At 35.7% G+C, this 18,037-nt stretch overlaps 1 protein-coding gene across 1 annotated transcript in view; it reads left to right on the forward strand.

Moving 5' to 3' along the window:
- LOC145266665 (uncharacterized) overlaps nucleotides 1-11,674 on the forward strand; it is a 33,400-nt gene extending 21,726 nt beyond the window's left edge. Inside the window, exons 4-5 of the mRNA XM_080122591.1 lie at nucleotides 3,586-3,836; nucleotides 10,901-11,674. Coding sequence (XP_079978717.1) covers nucleotides 3,586-3,836; nucleotides 10,901-11,460 — 811 coding nt within the window. The 3' untranslated portion in view covers nucleotides 11,461-11,674. The remainder of the gene's footprint in view (nucleotides 1-3,585; nucleotides 3,837-10,900) is intronic.
- The last annotated feature ends 6,363 nt before the right edge of the window (nucleotides 11,675-18,037 follow it).

Raw genomic sequence — 18,037 nt, forward strand, 5'->3', positions numbered from 1 at the left:
ATCGAATTAATTCACGTTCTGCTACCAACCAATCAGAAACCAGAATTGCTCCATTAATATTAAACCTTTTCTGTAGCAATTTTGCATGTTTTTTTCCGTCTCGACACAGTCAGAATATTTTGCTCTGTGGAACTGTCTACTGCAAACAAGTCACCTCTCAAGACTTGCGTCTAACAACGAACCATCGGAAACTGTTCTGTCTACTGCAAACCAGTCACCTCTCCAAACTTGTTTAGAACAAGGAACCATCGGAAACTGTTCTGAAACTAAACATGGCTTACACTTCTAGAGGTTATGGGCACAGGGCGCTTCCACTGCGCCTCTGAACGTACGCACTTATGGCGGCAGCCTATATACGCAACAGGTGCTTTAACAAAACACTATCTAAAACTCCATATGAATCTTTCTGTGGTAAAAAAACAAATTTAAGCAGAATGCATAAATTTGGTTCAACTTGCTTCGCCTATATAGATAAAAAGAGTAAATTGAATATTAAAGCCGACAGAGGTATATTTTTTGGATACGATAAAAACAGTCCAGCCAATTTAGTATTTTTCCAGAAAAAATAAAATAAAAAGAATCCGATGTGTAAAATTCACAGACACGTTTAATTTTACAGACGAAAACCCGTTATATGAAGAAGATGAAATTATATTCCGTCAAATAATTAATACAAACGAAGAAAATAAAAATGACGGAGACAAGAGTGTCCATGATGATGATGATGATAAAGTCGAAAGATATCCCAAAAGAAATAGAAGGCGACCCGATTTTTTTTTGTGGTCGACAATATAAAAGATTATCAAATCGATTACTGTTATTCAATGAAAAATGCGCCAACAAGCTTTAACGGAGCAATTAATTCAGAACATTGTGATGAATGGAAAATTGCCATGAAAAAAGAAATAGATACCTTAACCGAAAATGATACCTATACGGTAGTGCCTCTCCCAAAAGATAAACATGTTATTTCTACAAGATGGGTCTTTACAAAAAAGACTACATCATCAGGCGTAGAACAGTACAAAGCTAGATTTGTTGCTAAGGTACTTTCAGATTTACTGTATAGAATATTTTTCTACGTTTTCACCGACCACAAACCTAACGACAAACAGAATTTTACTGCAAATCGCATCACAATATGACCTAAACATCCATCAAATGGACGTAAAAAATGCTTATTTGAATGCCCCAATAGACTGTGAAATTTATATTACTCCTCCAGAGGGATTTATAATGAAAAATAAAAATAGCGTGTGGCGACTTAACAAGTCATTATATGGTCTAAAGCAGAGTTCTCAATGTTGGAATACAGTATTTCATGATTATATTATTAAACAACAATTTAGACAATGCGCTGTATAACCCTGTTTATATACCCAACACAAAGACGATAAACTACTGATTTTGGTTTTGTGTGTCGATGATATTTTAATCGCAGCAAATTGTGACATAAAGTTAACCGATGTTAAGAACAAATTAAGCAAAAGATTAAAAATTACCGATCTCGGCAAAATATCCTGGTTTCTGGGGATAGAATTTACTCAAAGCAAAGGACTTGTTACGATGAATCAATCGAGATATATCGACAAAATACTATTAAAATTTAGAATGGAAGAGTGCAAGAAACGCTCTACACCGGTCGAAAATGATATTAATAAAAATACACGCACAGAATCTGAAATAATAAATTATAAACAATACCGCGAAATTATAGGTAATCTTATATATTTAATGACTGCAACCAGGCCCGACATATGCTATACAGTAACAAAACTGTCACAAAAATTATCACGACCGACAATGAAGGATTTAAACAGAGCTAAACAAGTCCTGCTTTATTTAAAAGGAACTAAAGAACAGAAGTTAATATTTAAAAAATCAAGAAATCCCCTAAAATTAGAAGGTTTTTCGGATTCAGACTGGGCAAACGAGGAAGATCGCAAGAGTATATCTGGATATTGTTCCAGACTCTCAGTAAATGGGCCTATTATTTCATGGAAATCTAAACAGCAACAGATTGTATCTCTCTCTACGTGTGAAGCAGAATTTATCGCGATCACACACACGACCCAGGAAGCACTATACCTTAAAAATATCATAAAGACTATTTTAGAGCCAGAATTAATTAAAAGCCCCGTAGTAATTAATTGTGATAATCAAGCCAGTACAGTCTTAGCACAGAACACGATAATCAACCAAAGATCTAAGCATATAGATATAAAATACCATTTCATAAAAAAGGAGGTGAAAAAGGAATCCATTATTTTGAATTACATATCATCAGAACAAAATATCGCTGATGTATTCACGAAACCCGCAACAAGAATAAAGTTAAAGCGTTTTTTCTCAAAACTTGTTGGGAGATTCGACTGAATATTTTTTTTCACGGCCCTGTATGTATATAAATTTCTATATATAAAAAATAGTCCTGGACAAGACGTTAAACTGTATCCATTTTATTTGTATTAACACGTTTACCTACGAATGCGTAACAAATAATTTTGCTGAAATAAAAAAAAGTCACTTTAAAAAAAACCCTCTTTGTAATTTTCCTTTTCGACAAAATACTTTTTGCATACTTATTTTTAGGCGCGCAGAAATTACAATTGACATTTATTTTTTTGTGCACATTAGTTTTCTTTCTTATTTTTCAAAAATGTCCTATCTTTTTTTGCATTGTTTTCATCAACAAAAAACAAAACAAAACAAAAAACTCTTTAAACGGGTACATATTGCATGTATGTTTATTTTTTATGTATATTTATTTATATGTATGCGTTTATTCTTTTCTTTTTTTACAAAACTGCATAACCAAATTAAAGAAATGGCTTCTTTTTCCACATACCCACCCCTTTTTAAGGTAAAAATGCCTTCCATATCTTTTATTTCTTTTCTCTGTACATATATATCTTTTTTGACATTTGAACATAATAAAATGGCGTCTTTTACATGCTAAAATCTAAAGATCTAAATGATTTATAATTTTGTTATGAATAATTGAATATAAAATATATATTTATTTTTGAGCAGAATGAACGCAAGGGACTTCCCCATTATAAAAAGTAGGGAGTATGTTGCAATATTTTGGACATATAATGGGGTATGATCCCACAAGTCGGACGATTCTATTTATAAACGATGTAGCTAGGAACTGACGAATCGAATTAATTCACGTTCTGCTACCAACCAATCAGAAACCAGAATTGCTCTATAAATATTAAACCTTTTCTGTAGCAATTTCACATGTTTTTTTCCGTACCGACACAGTAAGAATATTTTGCTCTGTGGAACTGTCTACTACAAACCAGTCACCTCTCAAAACCTGTTTAGAACAAGGAACCATCGGAAACTGTTCTGAAACTAAACATGGCTTACACTTCTAGAAAGAGCGTCTCCATTTACGCTGAACATCTACAGAATGCCAACATCAGTAGATTACATATGAATAAGTCCCTAATAGAATTTCTGCAGGTCGCACTAGTACTTTTATTATTTCTCGTTTTATATTCTGTGTGTTATATTAATAAAAACAATTAGATTTGGAAAATTTTACTTTATGTTCCTCTCGTTTTTTCTTGCCAGATTATGGGCAGAACTTGGTGGTTCCGGTGCGATTCTTTCAAGTGCCCAAGATATGACCAGATGGATGCGTTTCTTATTGAACAAAGGAGAACTCAATGGAAACAACATAATGACACGAAATAACATAGAAGATATTTTTAAAAACCGTAACTATCCTGGTACATGGTCGACAACTTTTGTTCGCCCAAATATTCCGATAACAATGAGTGGCGATCTGTACAGCTTGGGATGGAAGAAAGGTTATTACCGAGGTTGGTAATATATTTTTGAGATTGGCCAATTATTTTGTACTGTTTATAAGTTTACGCATACGTTGTTCGTTCGCTGATAAAAATACGTGTTATTTCGTGTAGTATTAAGTCTTTCCAGATTTAAAGTACCTTCACGTCTTTTTCTTGTCATTGTAACTCACTTTGGAACCGCCTATCAATCGTCTATCATCGTGTTCTTTTTCATATTAGATGGTTAGTTTTCTATGGAATTCTAGTCACAATAAATCTTCTGCCTTCAGGACTGCCAGCAACCACTGCAAAAGACTAATAAAAAATGCAAGAGAGCTATATGCTCAGTCTGTTAACTCCAAAGTAGCTGAGCAGCGGCTTGGTTCCCACCAGTTTTGGCAAATAGCAAACAGGATCCTGAACAGAAGCGTGCGTTCTATCCCAACCATCATCAATGGACATGAAATCATCTCCTTAGCATCAGATTAGGCCAAACTATTTGTCAAGAACTTTGCAGCTAATTCTACCCTATGCGACGAAGGCCATCAACTCCTACAACGGACAGCATTCTCTGCAACATACAAATATGTGCGCGAGGTCGCCAAGCTAATCAAGAACCTTGATTCCAGTAAAGCAACTGGCTCTGACAGCATTCCAATCATTGTGCTGAAAAAGCTTCAACCAGAACTTTCCCCCATACTTACAAAACTCTTTAATCGTTGCCTTAAAGAGAAGTGCTTCCCAACACCCTGAAAACTTCATCAGTATTCCCTGTATTTAAGAATTCAGGTGAAAATCATCTCCCTCTCAGTACAGACAAATAAATCACCTGTGTGTCATGAGTAAGTTGCTGGAATCCATATTAAATAGAGAAGTAGTCAACCCTCTCAGCAGAAATAACCTTCTTAGTGACGGAATATGGTTTCCGTTCTGCCAGATCTACAGCAGATGTGCTAACTGTTATATCTCATAGGATTAACGAATCTCTTGACAAAGGCCTCCTCTCTAGGGCAATTGCTCTTGACATATCAAAGGCCTTCGATAAGGTATGGCATAAGGGTCTACTTCCCAAGATTTTCAGCTACGGTATAATTGGAAATGTTTTCTCAGTCATAAAATAATTTCTCTCCGATAGGCTCATAAGAGTAGTGGTTGATGGGCAGAAATTAGAGGCCCTCAATATTAAGGCTGGAATCCCTCACGGGTCCATACTAGACCACACTCTTTCTGATCTACATCAATGATCTCCCAAAGCACATACTTAAATCATTCGTTGACATCTATGCTGATGACACGACCTTCTATGGCAACACATCAAAGCCGTAAATGACAAAGTTCTCTCAGATTCTCTCTCCTCTGATCTTGAGCGCGTAGTACAGTGGGGGAGGAGGTGGCTTGTTACTTTAAATGCATCTAAAACCAAGCTCCTATCTTTACATCATCAACGTTCTTATCCCCGCCTGGTATCAATTGAAATGGGTGACTCTCGTCTAGGGGAAGCTCCATGTTTTGATAAGCTTCTGGGATTGAACTTTACTCCTGACCTGAAATGGAACACGTACATCAAGTCAGTTGCCAAGGTCGCTGAAAAAAATGGTAAGACCCTTCTACCGCTCCAGAAGATATCTCACCCCTGATGCAATTCTCTATCTATATAAAAGCCAAGTACGTCCAAGGATGGAGTATTGCTGCCACATCTGAGCAGGAGCTGCTAAATAGCCTATCCTGCCTTGACAGAGTACAAAATAGGCTTCGTGGCCTAGTGGGTGATGCCCTTTTCTCTTCCCTGCAACCTCTCTACCACTAGTTCTTTGTTTTTGCAAACAGTTTCAGGTCAAAAACTCTCTTACATCTAGGGATCTCTACTCTAGAGGAGGGATTTAGCTGCTTGTCGGGTTTGTCGGAGGTATTTACGTAGAGGGGGTACAAGTGCTTGCAGTTCGTCGGAACATACACCGTTAAATTACTTGTAGAATAGGCAGAGAGATGCTTCATTGCGTCGATGGGACAGAGGCTGAAGCTTGGATGATAGTTCAGGACATATTAGGTTGGCGACTCTCTTTGAACCTTGTCTAGGAGTGAGAGACTAGTAGCAGATGCATCGGCCCAAATATGACAATATGGGCGAATGGTGGCCTTATAGAGGTACAGGACACTTTCACGGGGCAGTAGCTTTCTAGCTTTCTTTTTCGCAGCGGTTCTGGCAATGCTCTCAATGTAATGGTTCCAACTCATGTTTGCTGTGAACGTTAGGCCGAGGAGTTTAAAAGATGCGTCTTAAGATAAAGAGTCTTTGGCCATTTCTATTGGTGGTAGAGAAGATTTCTTGTAATTATTGAAGGAAACAAGTTTAGTCTTGGCAGCATTAAAGGTGACCAACCATTTTTGTCCCCATTCCACTACAGATTGGAGGTCATTCTCTAGTGTTTCTGCCATTTCTTTAGATATGTGTTCATTTGATTTCCTATCGTGTCTGTTATAGAGCGTGGTGTCATCAGCATATATATCCACCTCACAGACAATTTTGTCAGGGAGGTAATTCATGAATATTAAGAATAATAGAGGTCCAAGGATAGATCCCTGAGGCACTCCGGATTTATATCTTCTTGTTTAGATGTACGGCCATCGAGTACGACCTGGATTTTCTCTTATGTAAAAAAGATTTAATTATGTTAAGTATTCTTCCAGTGATAGCGTATGATCTGATTTTCCGAGAAGACCTGCGTGCCATACCCTGTCAAAAGCCTTAGATATATCTAGAGCTACGGCTCTACTCTACCCTTCTTTGTCAAATGAATGGTATATACTCTCAGAGATTACAGTTAGAATGTCTGCTGTGGAACGGGCTTGCTTAAACGCATATTATTGGTCGGTCAGAAGTTTAGCATCTGTAACGTGATGGACTAGAGCTTGGTTAATTATAGACGCAAATATTTTGGCAAAAAGTGGGAGGAGGCTAATGGGGCGGTAATTTGTTGGGTCAGTTCTTTCGCCAGAATTCTTGAAAACTGGTACCACAGAAGCAGTTTTCCAGCAAGCAGGAAAGCAAGATTCATTAAGGCATTTGTTGTAAAGTTTGCAGAGGATTGGAGCTACTTCGGCGGAGCACTTTTTAATAGCACAGCCGGGATGAGATCAAGTCCACATGCTTTTGCAGTGTCAAGATGTTTTTATAATGGCATGCACCTAAGAAGAGGTGATTTTCAAATTGTCAAGTTTGGCGCCTGTTCGTAAAGGAAAGTCTGGGAGAGGGTGGTTAGTAGGGTCTAGTGTGGAGTTTGAGGCAAACCGACTAGCAAGCATCAACATCATTTAAATTAGTTCTAAGCCCACAGATGTTAGTAAATGCAAGTCTCAAGGGACGAGGCAATTTGACTTTCTTTGAATTTTGTCCTGGTTTAAGCGTAATTTTAGATTGCATTGTCATTTTTTTTTAAAGTTTCAGTTAGGTAAAGGGTGTTGAACAATTGGTTATGCAGAACACCAGACATGCAACACAAGTAGACCATCAGCTGACCTTCCATCTACTAGGACTGTGGCCTCAGGCACCCCCCAGGGATGAGTGCAGGCTTCCTTTCTATGCGCGACATGGCACTACAAACATCCCGATATTATTCAACTGTTGATGGAGCAGCCGCTCTAAGCGCTGCCAAAGAGTTAGGGCTCCAGTACTACCAGTCGGGAACAGCAGCCAGGAACTATCAATCCGGTACCCTAAACCCATCAGACGATGGTCAACTCACTCTACTTGTACCGGCATTAATGGTATCTGTTGGGATATATAGGAGGAGTTTGTCCACCTTCTCTGTTTCAGGTTTTAGTTTTTCCACTCTTGGTTTCTTAAGGATGAAATCTTTGTTTTTTCCTCGTTCATTTGTTTCTTGATATTTTCTACTTCATCTAATTCATTTTCGTTAGGTTCTGTCATTCCATAGATCTCGGTCTTCACGTTTCTTGTATCAAAGATTTGCAGCTCTTCTGCCTCTGGGGTTCTTATCTATGGGGCTCCTTCAGGGCGGCGTTTTTCGTCTGTTCCATTATTATTATTATTATTATTATTATTATTATTATTATTATTATTATCATTATTATCATCATTATAATCATTATTATTCTCATTTTTATTATTGTTATGATTATAATTATTATCATTATTAATATTATCATTATTATTATCATCATCATCATCATCATTATTATTAGTACTGTTATCATTATGTACATGTAAATAACTTTACTGAACTTTGATTTCTCGCTGACAGCTATTGTATTTTCTGTAGTTTGGGTGGTTATTAGTATTTTCTATGATTAAGGCGGCTGTGTTAGTGCTCTCCCTGCTCAGTCTCCTGGACCCTTTAACCTATTTATATTCATGGTATTTTAAAGTTGCGCCCCTTTTTTATTTTTATTACTATTGCAGCATGCAAGTAGTGTTCGCACTTTATGTAGATGTGTTTCTGTATTCCAGGATTTTATTTATTTTATTCAGCTATTGTGTATTCTCGATCTTCCTTTCGATTCCAGTTTCTGTAATTTCTTTTTCGATGTTTTTTAGAAATATTCCTAGTGCTCCTACGATTACTTACTTTTTGTGTGTCCCATAGCATTTTCTGTTCTCTGGCCAGTTCCGTATATTTACTTCGTTTTTCGGTCTTCTGCATAACCCTAACCCTTTAGTTGAACGGGACGGCGAAATCTACGATCTGACATGAATTTTCCTTTTTGTTAATTTTTATATGAATCGTTTCCTTGCTTGAATCGGTTTGACTGCTTTTACCTGTATGTTCTACAGGAGTTTTTCATTTCAGTTTTCTACTATTGGTTTATGTTTGAATCCTTTCTCTGGGTGTTCAAAATGCAATTATTTGCATAATTCCTAGTGTTACCGACTTCTTCACATGATCGTATATATTCGTATATTCTTTTTGTAGCTAGTTTATAGCATTCACTTATGTGGTTTATAATTTATTCTCTTTGTCCCTAGAGTCTGCATTTACTTTTTTTCTTGTGTTTTGTAGATGATGATGATATTCTTCTTCTTCTTCTTCTTCTTCTTCTTCTTATTATTATTATTATTATTATTATTATTATTATTGGCGGCGGCGGCGGCGGCTCACATGGAGCTTTCACACAAGTCAACAAAAGATCTTAATGGAGACCTGTGGTGTTTCCTGGAAGCTGAGTCACATCCAGATTCTTCGATAGGATTTGCAAATAAATTTGCGTCATCGCAGCAGCCTCTTACCATTGATTTCTCGCTGGCATTAGCCATTGGTCTATACTGTAATTTGAGTGGCACTAAGCCTCACCAAGGTCCCAGTTCTCTTCGCACTTGTCCAACGGAGGTCTGGTCAGCGCTCTCTCCTCAGTCTTTCCATCCTCCTTGACCCTTCTCGGAACTTTGGTATAATTTTTCTTTTTTGTGGGGGGGGCGGTGATGAGACAATGGGAGAGGATGCGTGATGGGGAGGTAGAACTTGTAGATATGCAGCTTCGGTGTTCTTCATTCCCTGCAACGCTTCTTCATTATATTGTATTCTTTTATTATTCTCCGCATTCAAGGATTTTCCTTTATATTATAGCCGTTTTCATTATCGTTAGTCGTTGTATTTTTGCAGCTATTCCTCTGATTCCAATTTCTGCCATTCTTTTTTCACAGTTTTTCAAAATTGTTCCTAGTGCTCCTACTATTATCGGTATTATTTTGATATTCTTCATCATCCAAAATGACAAAGTTCGCTCTAATTCTCTCTCCTCTGATCTTGAGCACGTGGTACAGTGGGGGAAGAGGTTGCTGGTCATTTTTAATGCATCTTAAACCAAGCTTCTATCTTTACATCATCAACGCTCTGATACCCATCTGGCATCAATTGAAATGGATGGCTCTCGTCTTGGAGAGGCTCCATGTTTTGACAAGCTTCTGGGTTTGACCTTTACTCCTGATCTGAAATGGAACACCTACATCAAATCTGTTGCCTGGGACGCTGGGAAAATGGTGGGATCCTTCTAGCGCTCCAGAAGATATCTCACTACTGATGCAATTCTCTATCTGTATAAAAGCCAAGTACGTCCAAGGATGGAGTATTGCGGCTACATCTGGACATGAGCTGCTAAAAACAGCCTATCCTGCCTTGACAGAGTACAAAATAGACTTCGTGGTTTAGTGGGGGATTCCCTTTTCTCTTCCCTGCAACCTCTCTCCCACAGAAGAGACGTTGCAAGCCTGTCTTTGTTTTATCGCTATTTCTATGGCAGGTACTCGTCTGAGCTCCAATCCCTCGTCCCCTCTCGCCAATCTTTCACGAGAAACACCCGTCTGGCTGAAACTACTGTCAATAATTTTCCCCACTCTTTATCTGTGCCTAAATCCAAACGTAGATTCCATGAGCAAAGCTTCTTTCCTAGAACTGCACGCCACTGGAACTCACTGCAGCTTGCCTGTTTCCCACCTGACTACAACTTGGACGTCTTCAAGTCCAATATAAACAAAGTCCTTACAAACCGTCCCCTTAAGTAAGACACTCTATCAAAACCCCCAATACTAATGATTACTACAATACTATCTCATTGATTACTGTATACGTAATAACCCTTATCTCTGAGTAGCCTTCGGGCCTTGATAAGTGGTGACCCCCATGTAAAAAAAAAACAAACCCTTTTAACTCTCTGGCTAGCTCTGTGTATTTGCTTTGTTTCTCCTTTTCTTTCATACTCACCCTGTGGTCAGCTGGGACAGCAAAGTCTACGATTTGACAGGATTTTTCTTTCTTGCTAATTATTATATTATTATGATATTTGGCCTTCTTGCTTGGATAGGTTTGTCCGTCTGTATGTCCATGCCTCATAGGATTTTGTGGTTCTCGTTTTCGAGTGCTGTTGCGGGTTTATGCTTATACCATTTGTCTGTACGTTCAAAATGCAGCCGTTTGCACAATTACCAGCGTATTCCTTTTGGGCCAGTTTGCTGCATTCACTTACTATATAGTTTATCGTTTAGTCTCTTTGTCAACAGAGTCTGCATTTGCTGTTTTCTTTTGTATGATTATTATTATTTTATTTTATTTTATGTTTTATTTTTTTTCTTTTCCCCGCAGGTTTTCCGATCATCACACATACTGGATCGACATGGGGTTACAAGGCAATATTAACTTTATTTCCTGTCCAGAAGTTGGGTATCTTTAATGCGCAGATTGGAAGCGATGACGGCTACATTAAACGGAAACTCATTCAAAGTTACATTGCAGACCTTTATTTGGGAGAAAGACCATGGTTGAATGGGAGCAGCGCTTGTAGTTTCCCTTGGAAATCAGGCGACGAGAAGAAAAGTCTTACTAAAAAACGAGCGGTTATTTCAATTCCTGTTTTGGATAGACGATACGATTTTAGCGGATTTTATTCCAATCGACTATGGGGGGACGTTAAAATCGAAAGGACAAAACATGGACTGGAACTAATTTATGGCTATGCTTCGTTTAAGTTGACTCCATCTCGAGATCCTTTACAGTTTAGAGGTAACGGAATTAAAGACTTTTGGTTTATGAAATTATATAAAGTAAACTTTGAGACTGAATGTAAAAATTGCACGGAAATTGTTTCGGTAACAATTCCGTCCTTTGAGAAACAAAGTCCACCAACATTCAATAAAGTTTATTAGTTATATGCAGTTTATAACACTCAATCTTACAGTTAATTTCATGCAGGTGCGTGCCAATTCGTGTACACTCATGTTTTCTAACACTTCATGAACAAGAAAAACTCATCCATAACTACTCTCAGACTTTTCCAACTGTAAAGACACATAAAAACGGAAACGCATTAAAATCAACAATTCTAACGTAATAAACTTACGACTAATACAGTTTACAATACATTTGATTTGATTTATCTCAAATATAAAATTTTAAAAATTCATTTTATTTTCAGATATTTTTTGTTTACTAAGGTGTACTTATCTAAACTGCAATTTGGTATTTTTAAACTTTAATTTAAAAATAAAAACTTTTTTTACTACAAACGCTGGGATGTCAAAACTTCGCCACAAGAATGAAAGTTATGTATAGAGTTCACAAAGCGTTTGTTGGTGGGCTACGAAAGGCTATTTTAATCTGGTTGAAAACTCGCTTGGCTTTGCTCGTCATCACGATAAAGTAACACTTTGGTTTAAAAGAGTTGTTCAAAGCTTTAGAAAGGTCGTTAGATTCAATGATAAGTGGTTGAGATAAAATATCGTTAATTTTTTTAAATTGACGTAAATACAAGGATGCTTCAATTAAAAATCAAATATGAACAGGTAAAATTATAGAGGAATAAAAGGCCAATCAAATGAGGTATAGGTTTAGCTTAAATTTGCGGCTTTTGAAAAATTACAAGTGCGGACTTTCTTTTTGGCGCCACTATATATATATATATATATATATATATATATATATATATATATATATATACTGCGTGTCAAGTTATTAACGAACGAGATAAAATTTTTATACCAGTTTAAGAAACTTACCAGTAGTTTCGTATCAAAAGCTTCGGAAACGTAGGCAATGCTGAGCTGCGTATACTGTGAAATTTTCGTACTGTTTCGCGTAATGTAAACAAATTGCCATCGTAATTGCTGAATCCACGATATTTGAGGTGTGTCAAATTATTAACAAGTCTGTTTGGTTCCTCAATAAAATGGGTCGTAAAGGTTGTTTGAGTAATTCTGAGAAGAGTATTATTACAGAACAGCTAGCAAAAGATTAAACTGTCCTCGAAATATCGAAAATGATAGGAAGGTACCATCAAACTTTGTGAAGGACCCTACAAAGGTACGTAAGAGAGCTGATGAAGGTAAATCTAGAGTTGTTTCACGCCGTTTTCTACTCCAAATTAAAGGTGAAGTTATTAAGAACCCTGGACAGACAATTCGAGAAGTTATTGACCAAGCCGGATTGAAGATTGTCTCAAAAAGTACCCGATATCGCTTTCTGAAAGAAGTGGCAAAGTCTGTTAAATCTGTGACAAAGCCTCCATTAAAGCAACATCACATACAAAACCGACTGTAATGGGCAGAGGACAACATGAAAACGGATTTTTCCAAAGTTATGTTCACGGATGAAGTGCGTGTCACTCTTGATGGTCCAGATGGCTGGAACAAGGGATGGATCCTAGATGGACGACATCGTCATCAGCGTTTAAAACGCCAACAAGGTGGTGGTGTGATAATGATTTTGACTGGGATTATGGGAGGTACTTTAGTTGGCCCATCGACAGTCCCAGAAGGCGTAAAATGACGTCAAATGCTTACATAGCTTTTCTGAAGGAGCACTTTGAACCATGGCTGAGGAAGCAAAGGTTGACATTCAGAAGCACCATTATTTTTATGCAGGATAATGCTCCCTCGCATGCAGCAAACATAGGCAAAGAGTATTTGCAGCAACTGGGATTCTCTGGGCTACGGAAGATGGAGTGACCTTCGAATTCACCAGATTTTAACCCAATTGAGAACCTTTGGAGCATCATGAAGTAACGCCTCTATGCAGGTGGACGCCAATTTAAGAGCAAAGATGAGTTGTGGGATGCTCTCCAAGATGTATCGCGAAGAATAACTGTTGACGAAATCACAAATTTGACTAATTCTGTGGACCAACGTCTTTTATAAAAAAGGATCGTATATCCTCTACTAATTATGTCAACGTAGAAATTGCTATGTAGTTATTGTGTTCTAAGCGTTTGTTCTGGTTCATTTAAAGTTTGAAAATCATTTTAATAAAAAAGTTATGGGTATATTGCATTTTTTCTCAACCTCGTTAATAACTTGATACACTGAAATCAACAGAGATTCCTGAATAGTATTGTAAGCACTTTATCAAAGTTTCATGGATTTTTATTCATTCGTTCCTTAAATATAAAAAAATGTAAACTCGTTAATAATTTGATATGCGGTATATATATATATATATATATATATATATATATATATATATATATATATATATATATATAGTAAGTTATAAAGTATATGCGAGAATTTTGAGACAACCACAAAAGTTCGCATTAGCCTGAGGATGAAACGCGGAATATTCTGTGTAGCTTAATCGCCATATATATTTTATAATTTATTACCTAGCTCTACATAAATATTGAGCACTATTGATATAAATACTTAAAGTTTACGCATAAATTTATACTTTCGTATATTAATTTTATGTGACTAAACGAAGTAGTTATATATATATATATATGTATATATATGTATGTATGTATATAAGGTTGAGAAGAAAGTTCTTGTAGAAGTTTTAATTTTGATTTAAAATAATTGATTTTTTCAAATAAATTTAGATTTATTAGGCTAGTTCAGACTAATGAACTATCTTTCAATGCTCAATTAATGCGAGGAGAAAAAGTTATCTTTTATGTTGTCATGATACTGTCAGTCCAGACATTGCCAAGTGTAATATATTTTCTATTCTTATGAGACCATCTTCCCAGGCATTGTTTCCTAAGTTTTTGAAGATAATGTACCGTATCTTCTGCCGTCATGATACAATATCCCAAGTATTACCTCCTGTATCTTCACCTTGTGGCCTGCTGAAACGACACGTAGGTTTCAAATCTCTCACGCAGGCCCGTCTTCGCCTTGCTGCCCCGACATGTGGGGTTTTAACGTGGCCTTCGTTATAAAGATGGCCGGCCAGCTGAAAAAATGACGTCATCGCCGAGGTCCCAACAAGCAAGATATGTGGAACTCTTAGACTGTCAATAATGAACAGTAATTTTTACAGACAGTGTTACAAAACTTCAAAATTGGATTGAAATAAAGAACACGATGATTTATACTGAAACTCATCTAATAATAATAAAAAAATAATAAAAAAATACACAAGTTGTTTGTTTAAGTATTATAAGCAATTGAATATTTCGTTGTATTATAGATTTTAAAGATTAGAATGCGTTCTTTATTACTTATAAATTACATTTTTAAAAAGTGAAGGAACACGATTTTATTTGTAGTAAACTTGAAGTTTATTTAATATAATTAAATGAAAATTATGCATGTAAGATTATGAATATTTGAAGCAGAACACAAGCAAAACATTTGAAATATTAAAATTAAACTATTTTTTTAATCAAAAGAACAATATTTTTTAAATCAAAATGAACAATATTTTTTAAATCAAAATGAATTTTTTTTTAATCAAAAGGAATATTTTTTAATCAAAATGAACAATATTTTTTTTTAAATCAAAATGAATATTTTTTAATCAAAATGAACAATATTTTTTTAAAATCAAAATGAATATTTTTTAATCAAAATGAACCACAATATTTTTAAATGCAAATGAACCACAATATTTTTTCAAAATCAAAAACAATATTTTTAATAAATTCATGAAATAATGCACAGTAAAAAAATAATTAACCTAAAGAAAAAATCATGTTTCTTATTTAAGATTATTTCACCACATAACAAAAATAACATGCAAAATCATTTTTTTATATCCATATTTTCAGTTTGTTAAAATACGTGGGTTTGTATTACTGTAAACATAGATTCGAAAAAGTTGTCAAAAAACAAATATATAACAAATAAATGTTATCAAAGGCAAGATAAGTTACTTTTCTACCAAACTGGATATATTTTTCGTGTTTTTATTCAATGTAACATGTTTATTCATCTCGAAAACCGTACAGTATTTAGCGATGTATTAGAAAATTCAAGATGGTGTCTGACCCCCTCTTTAACACGGTAAGTTTGGGAAAAGATGTTATAAATAAAAAAACTGGTTAAAATACTGTTAAAAACTCGCTCAATATATGTTACCGTGACATAGCTTGACATATATTTTTTCTAGTTTTTTTTATTTATAACACCTTGTTTTTCGAGCTGAATAAACATGTTACATTGAATAAAAACACGAAAAATATATCTAGTTTGGTAGAAAAGTAACTTATCTTGCCTTTGATGACATTTATTTGTTATATATTTGTTTTTTGACAACTTTTTCGAATCTATGTGTACAGTAATACAAACCCGAAATGAACACGCGTTTTTTTTTTTTTTTTTTTTTTTTTTACTTTTTATAAGTATTTTTAAATTTTATCTTTCTAGCTTTAAAAAAAAGTTTAAAAATGTTATCAGCCGGCATAATTTATTTTTAAATATTGAAAATTTCAGGAAAATTAATTTTTGCTAGATTTTTAAAACCTGTGTCAACAGCTTAAAAAAATCGTCTCTTCAAAAGAGTCGATGTTGTCTCGCATTTTCATTAGTTTTGTATGCTGTAAAAATTTTTTTTTTAATATTAGCAATTTATTTGAAGCTTCTTCTTTTGAATGGTAAAAAACTTAGGATGTTAATATTGAATTAAATTATAGTTACATCGTGTTAAATACAGGGGGGAGCACGTTAATTGCTGAATGGAGATATCCACGAGTGACTACCGGTGTTTACCGGTGTCAAGAAGCAACTAATGGACTACCCGTGATGATGTCAGCAGATTAAATTATTTTTGGCCACCGGCCATCTTGTCTTTAAGACGGTCTTGGTTTTAACCTCTGCTTTTCTTTTCGCTACTCGTGCTTCCAAATCCTTTAGTCGCTCACTTGGTTCTTGTTTCCTGATTTTTCTTTCTCTTCTCTATCTCCGATGTGACGTCACCTCGCTCACTGACTTAGTCATTTGCATATGTAAGCTACCGTTGCTACTGCGCACATTTCAACGGCTCTGGTTCCTGTCCTTTTTTCTTTCATGAGCCACTATCAATACAACTTGCATTTATTGAAGCGTGTTAATTATTTGGTGAATGATTTTATACAGAATTAGGAGCGTTGGAATTAGTGAATAAAAGTATGCGGTTTGTTTATTTGTGCATAATCCTTGTCTGTTATGTATATGTGCGTGTGTGTGTAGAGGGCATTTGCGTTTATGTCAGTGTTTTGTATATGGTTGCCTATATCAATATAAAGATGTGCGTATATATGTTTTCGTCAACATACACACGTGTACTCATTTTTATTTTCATGCGCACGTATATATGTGCTTTGTGTGATGTGTGCGTTGTATGTGTTGTGTTATGATGTGTATAAACATGGTATGAATTAAGTTAGACTTTGTTCATCTTTAAAGAGGTGGGAATACTTTTGAGTCCGACAAATCAGCATGATTTTCAACTTAACTCTTGCTGAATGCGAACATATATTGTAAAACAAATAATTCTATGTTTTTGTGGGGGCTTTCTGTTGCTTTTATGAAAATCGACTCTTTTGTTGAGTACTTTGTTGGTGTCTGTATAGGATTTGTCGCATGTTGTGTATTTTAGTATATAGATCATACTTTTGGGCAACACTTTATATATTTAAAAAATTTTTATGTTGTATTTTATTACTAGCCTGGATGTCCAGCATTGCCCGGATGTTTGAAGGTGTGTGTTGAAGAAAAAGTGATAGTAGAAAAGCAGGCTCGAACCCATACCGCAAAGTACGAAAAGAACGTGGAAAAAAACTGACGTCTTTGGCGTTGGGTCCATCGCCAAACCGGAAGTGGCAAGAGTTTAAATTAAGGCTAGTCAATCGAAAAGAGGGAATTACTTTCGAAAATATCGGCGAAAAAGAAACAAACAAAAAAAGGGCCACACTTTTTAAAACCTTGGAGCTTATCTGTAAAACTTGCTTATTAGGTTTGCAAATAAATAATTCAGTGTAAAATCACTGTTGTTATTTTGTTCCAGCTTCAAAGAATTCCCTTGATCACGTCTTTAGACATGAAATTCTATTTTATCTCTTCTGTAACAGCGTATATAATTACAGACCTGATTCATCTTTCTGTTTGCGCATGGCACCTTACTTACATGGCATGGCATATTAGTCCATATGTTTGACTGTTCATTAGCAACCATAGCCCAGGTTCTGATGCTGATATTATCTTCGAATGTTGACCGCCATACTTATCCGACGTTTGATGTTTGATTTACTCAACTAAACATATCAGAACAATTTCCCATTCTCAGAAAAACGTGTCACCACCTGATCCTCGACAACGATCGTGTGCTGTGGATTTTTTCTTTTTACATTCTCTTCTGGTCGTTGCCCCCTCTCTCATATTGGCAGCTGCCGAGGGTGTGTGCACAGATAAACAAATATAAAAATAGAGAACAAAAAGGAAAAACATAAACTCTAACTTATTCAATAAATATTAGTTGTACTCTGGGTAAATGTGCTTGGGAGGCACAAGCGACCATCGTAAAGCAACA

The sequence above is a fragment of the Euprymna scolopes genome, chromosome 4 (genome assembly GCF_053919585.1).
Source record: "Euprymna scolopes isolate OS-2025 chromosome 4, ASM5391958v1, whole genome shotgun sequence".
Classification (NCBI taxonomy): domain Eukaryota; kingdom Metazoa; phylum Mollusca; class Cephalopoda; order Sepiida; family Sepiolidae; genus Euprymna; species Euprymna scolopes.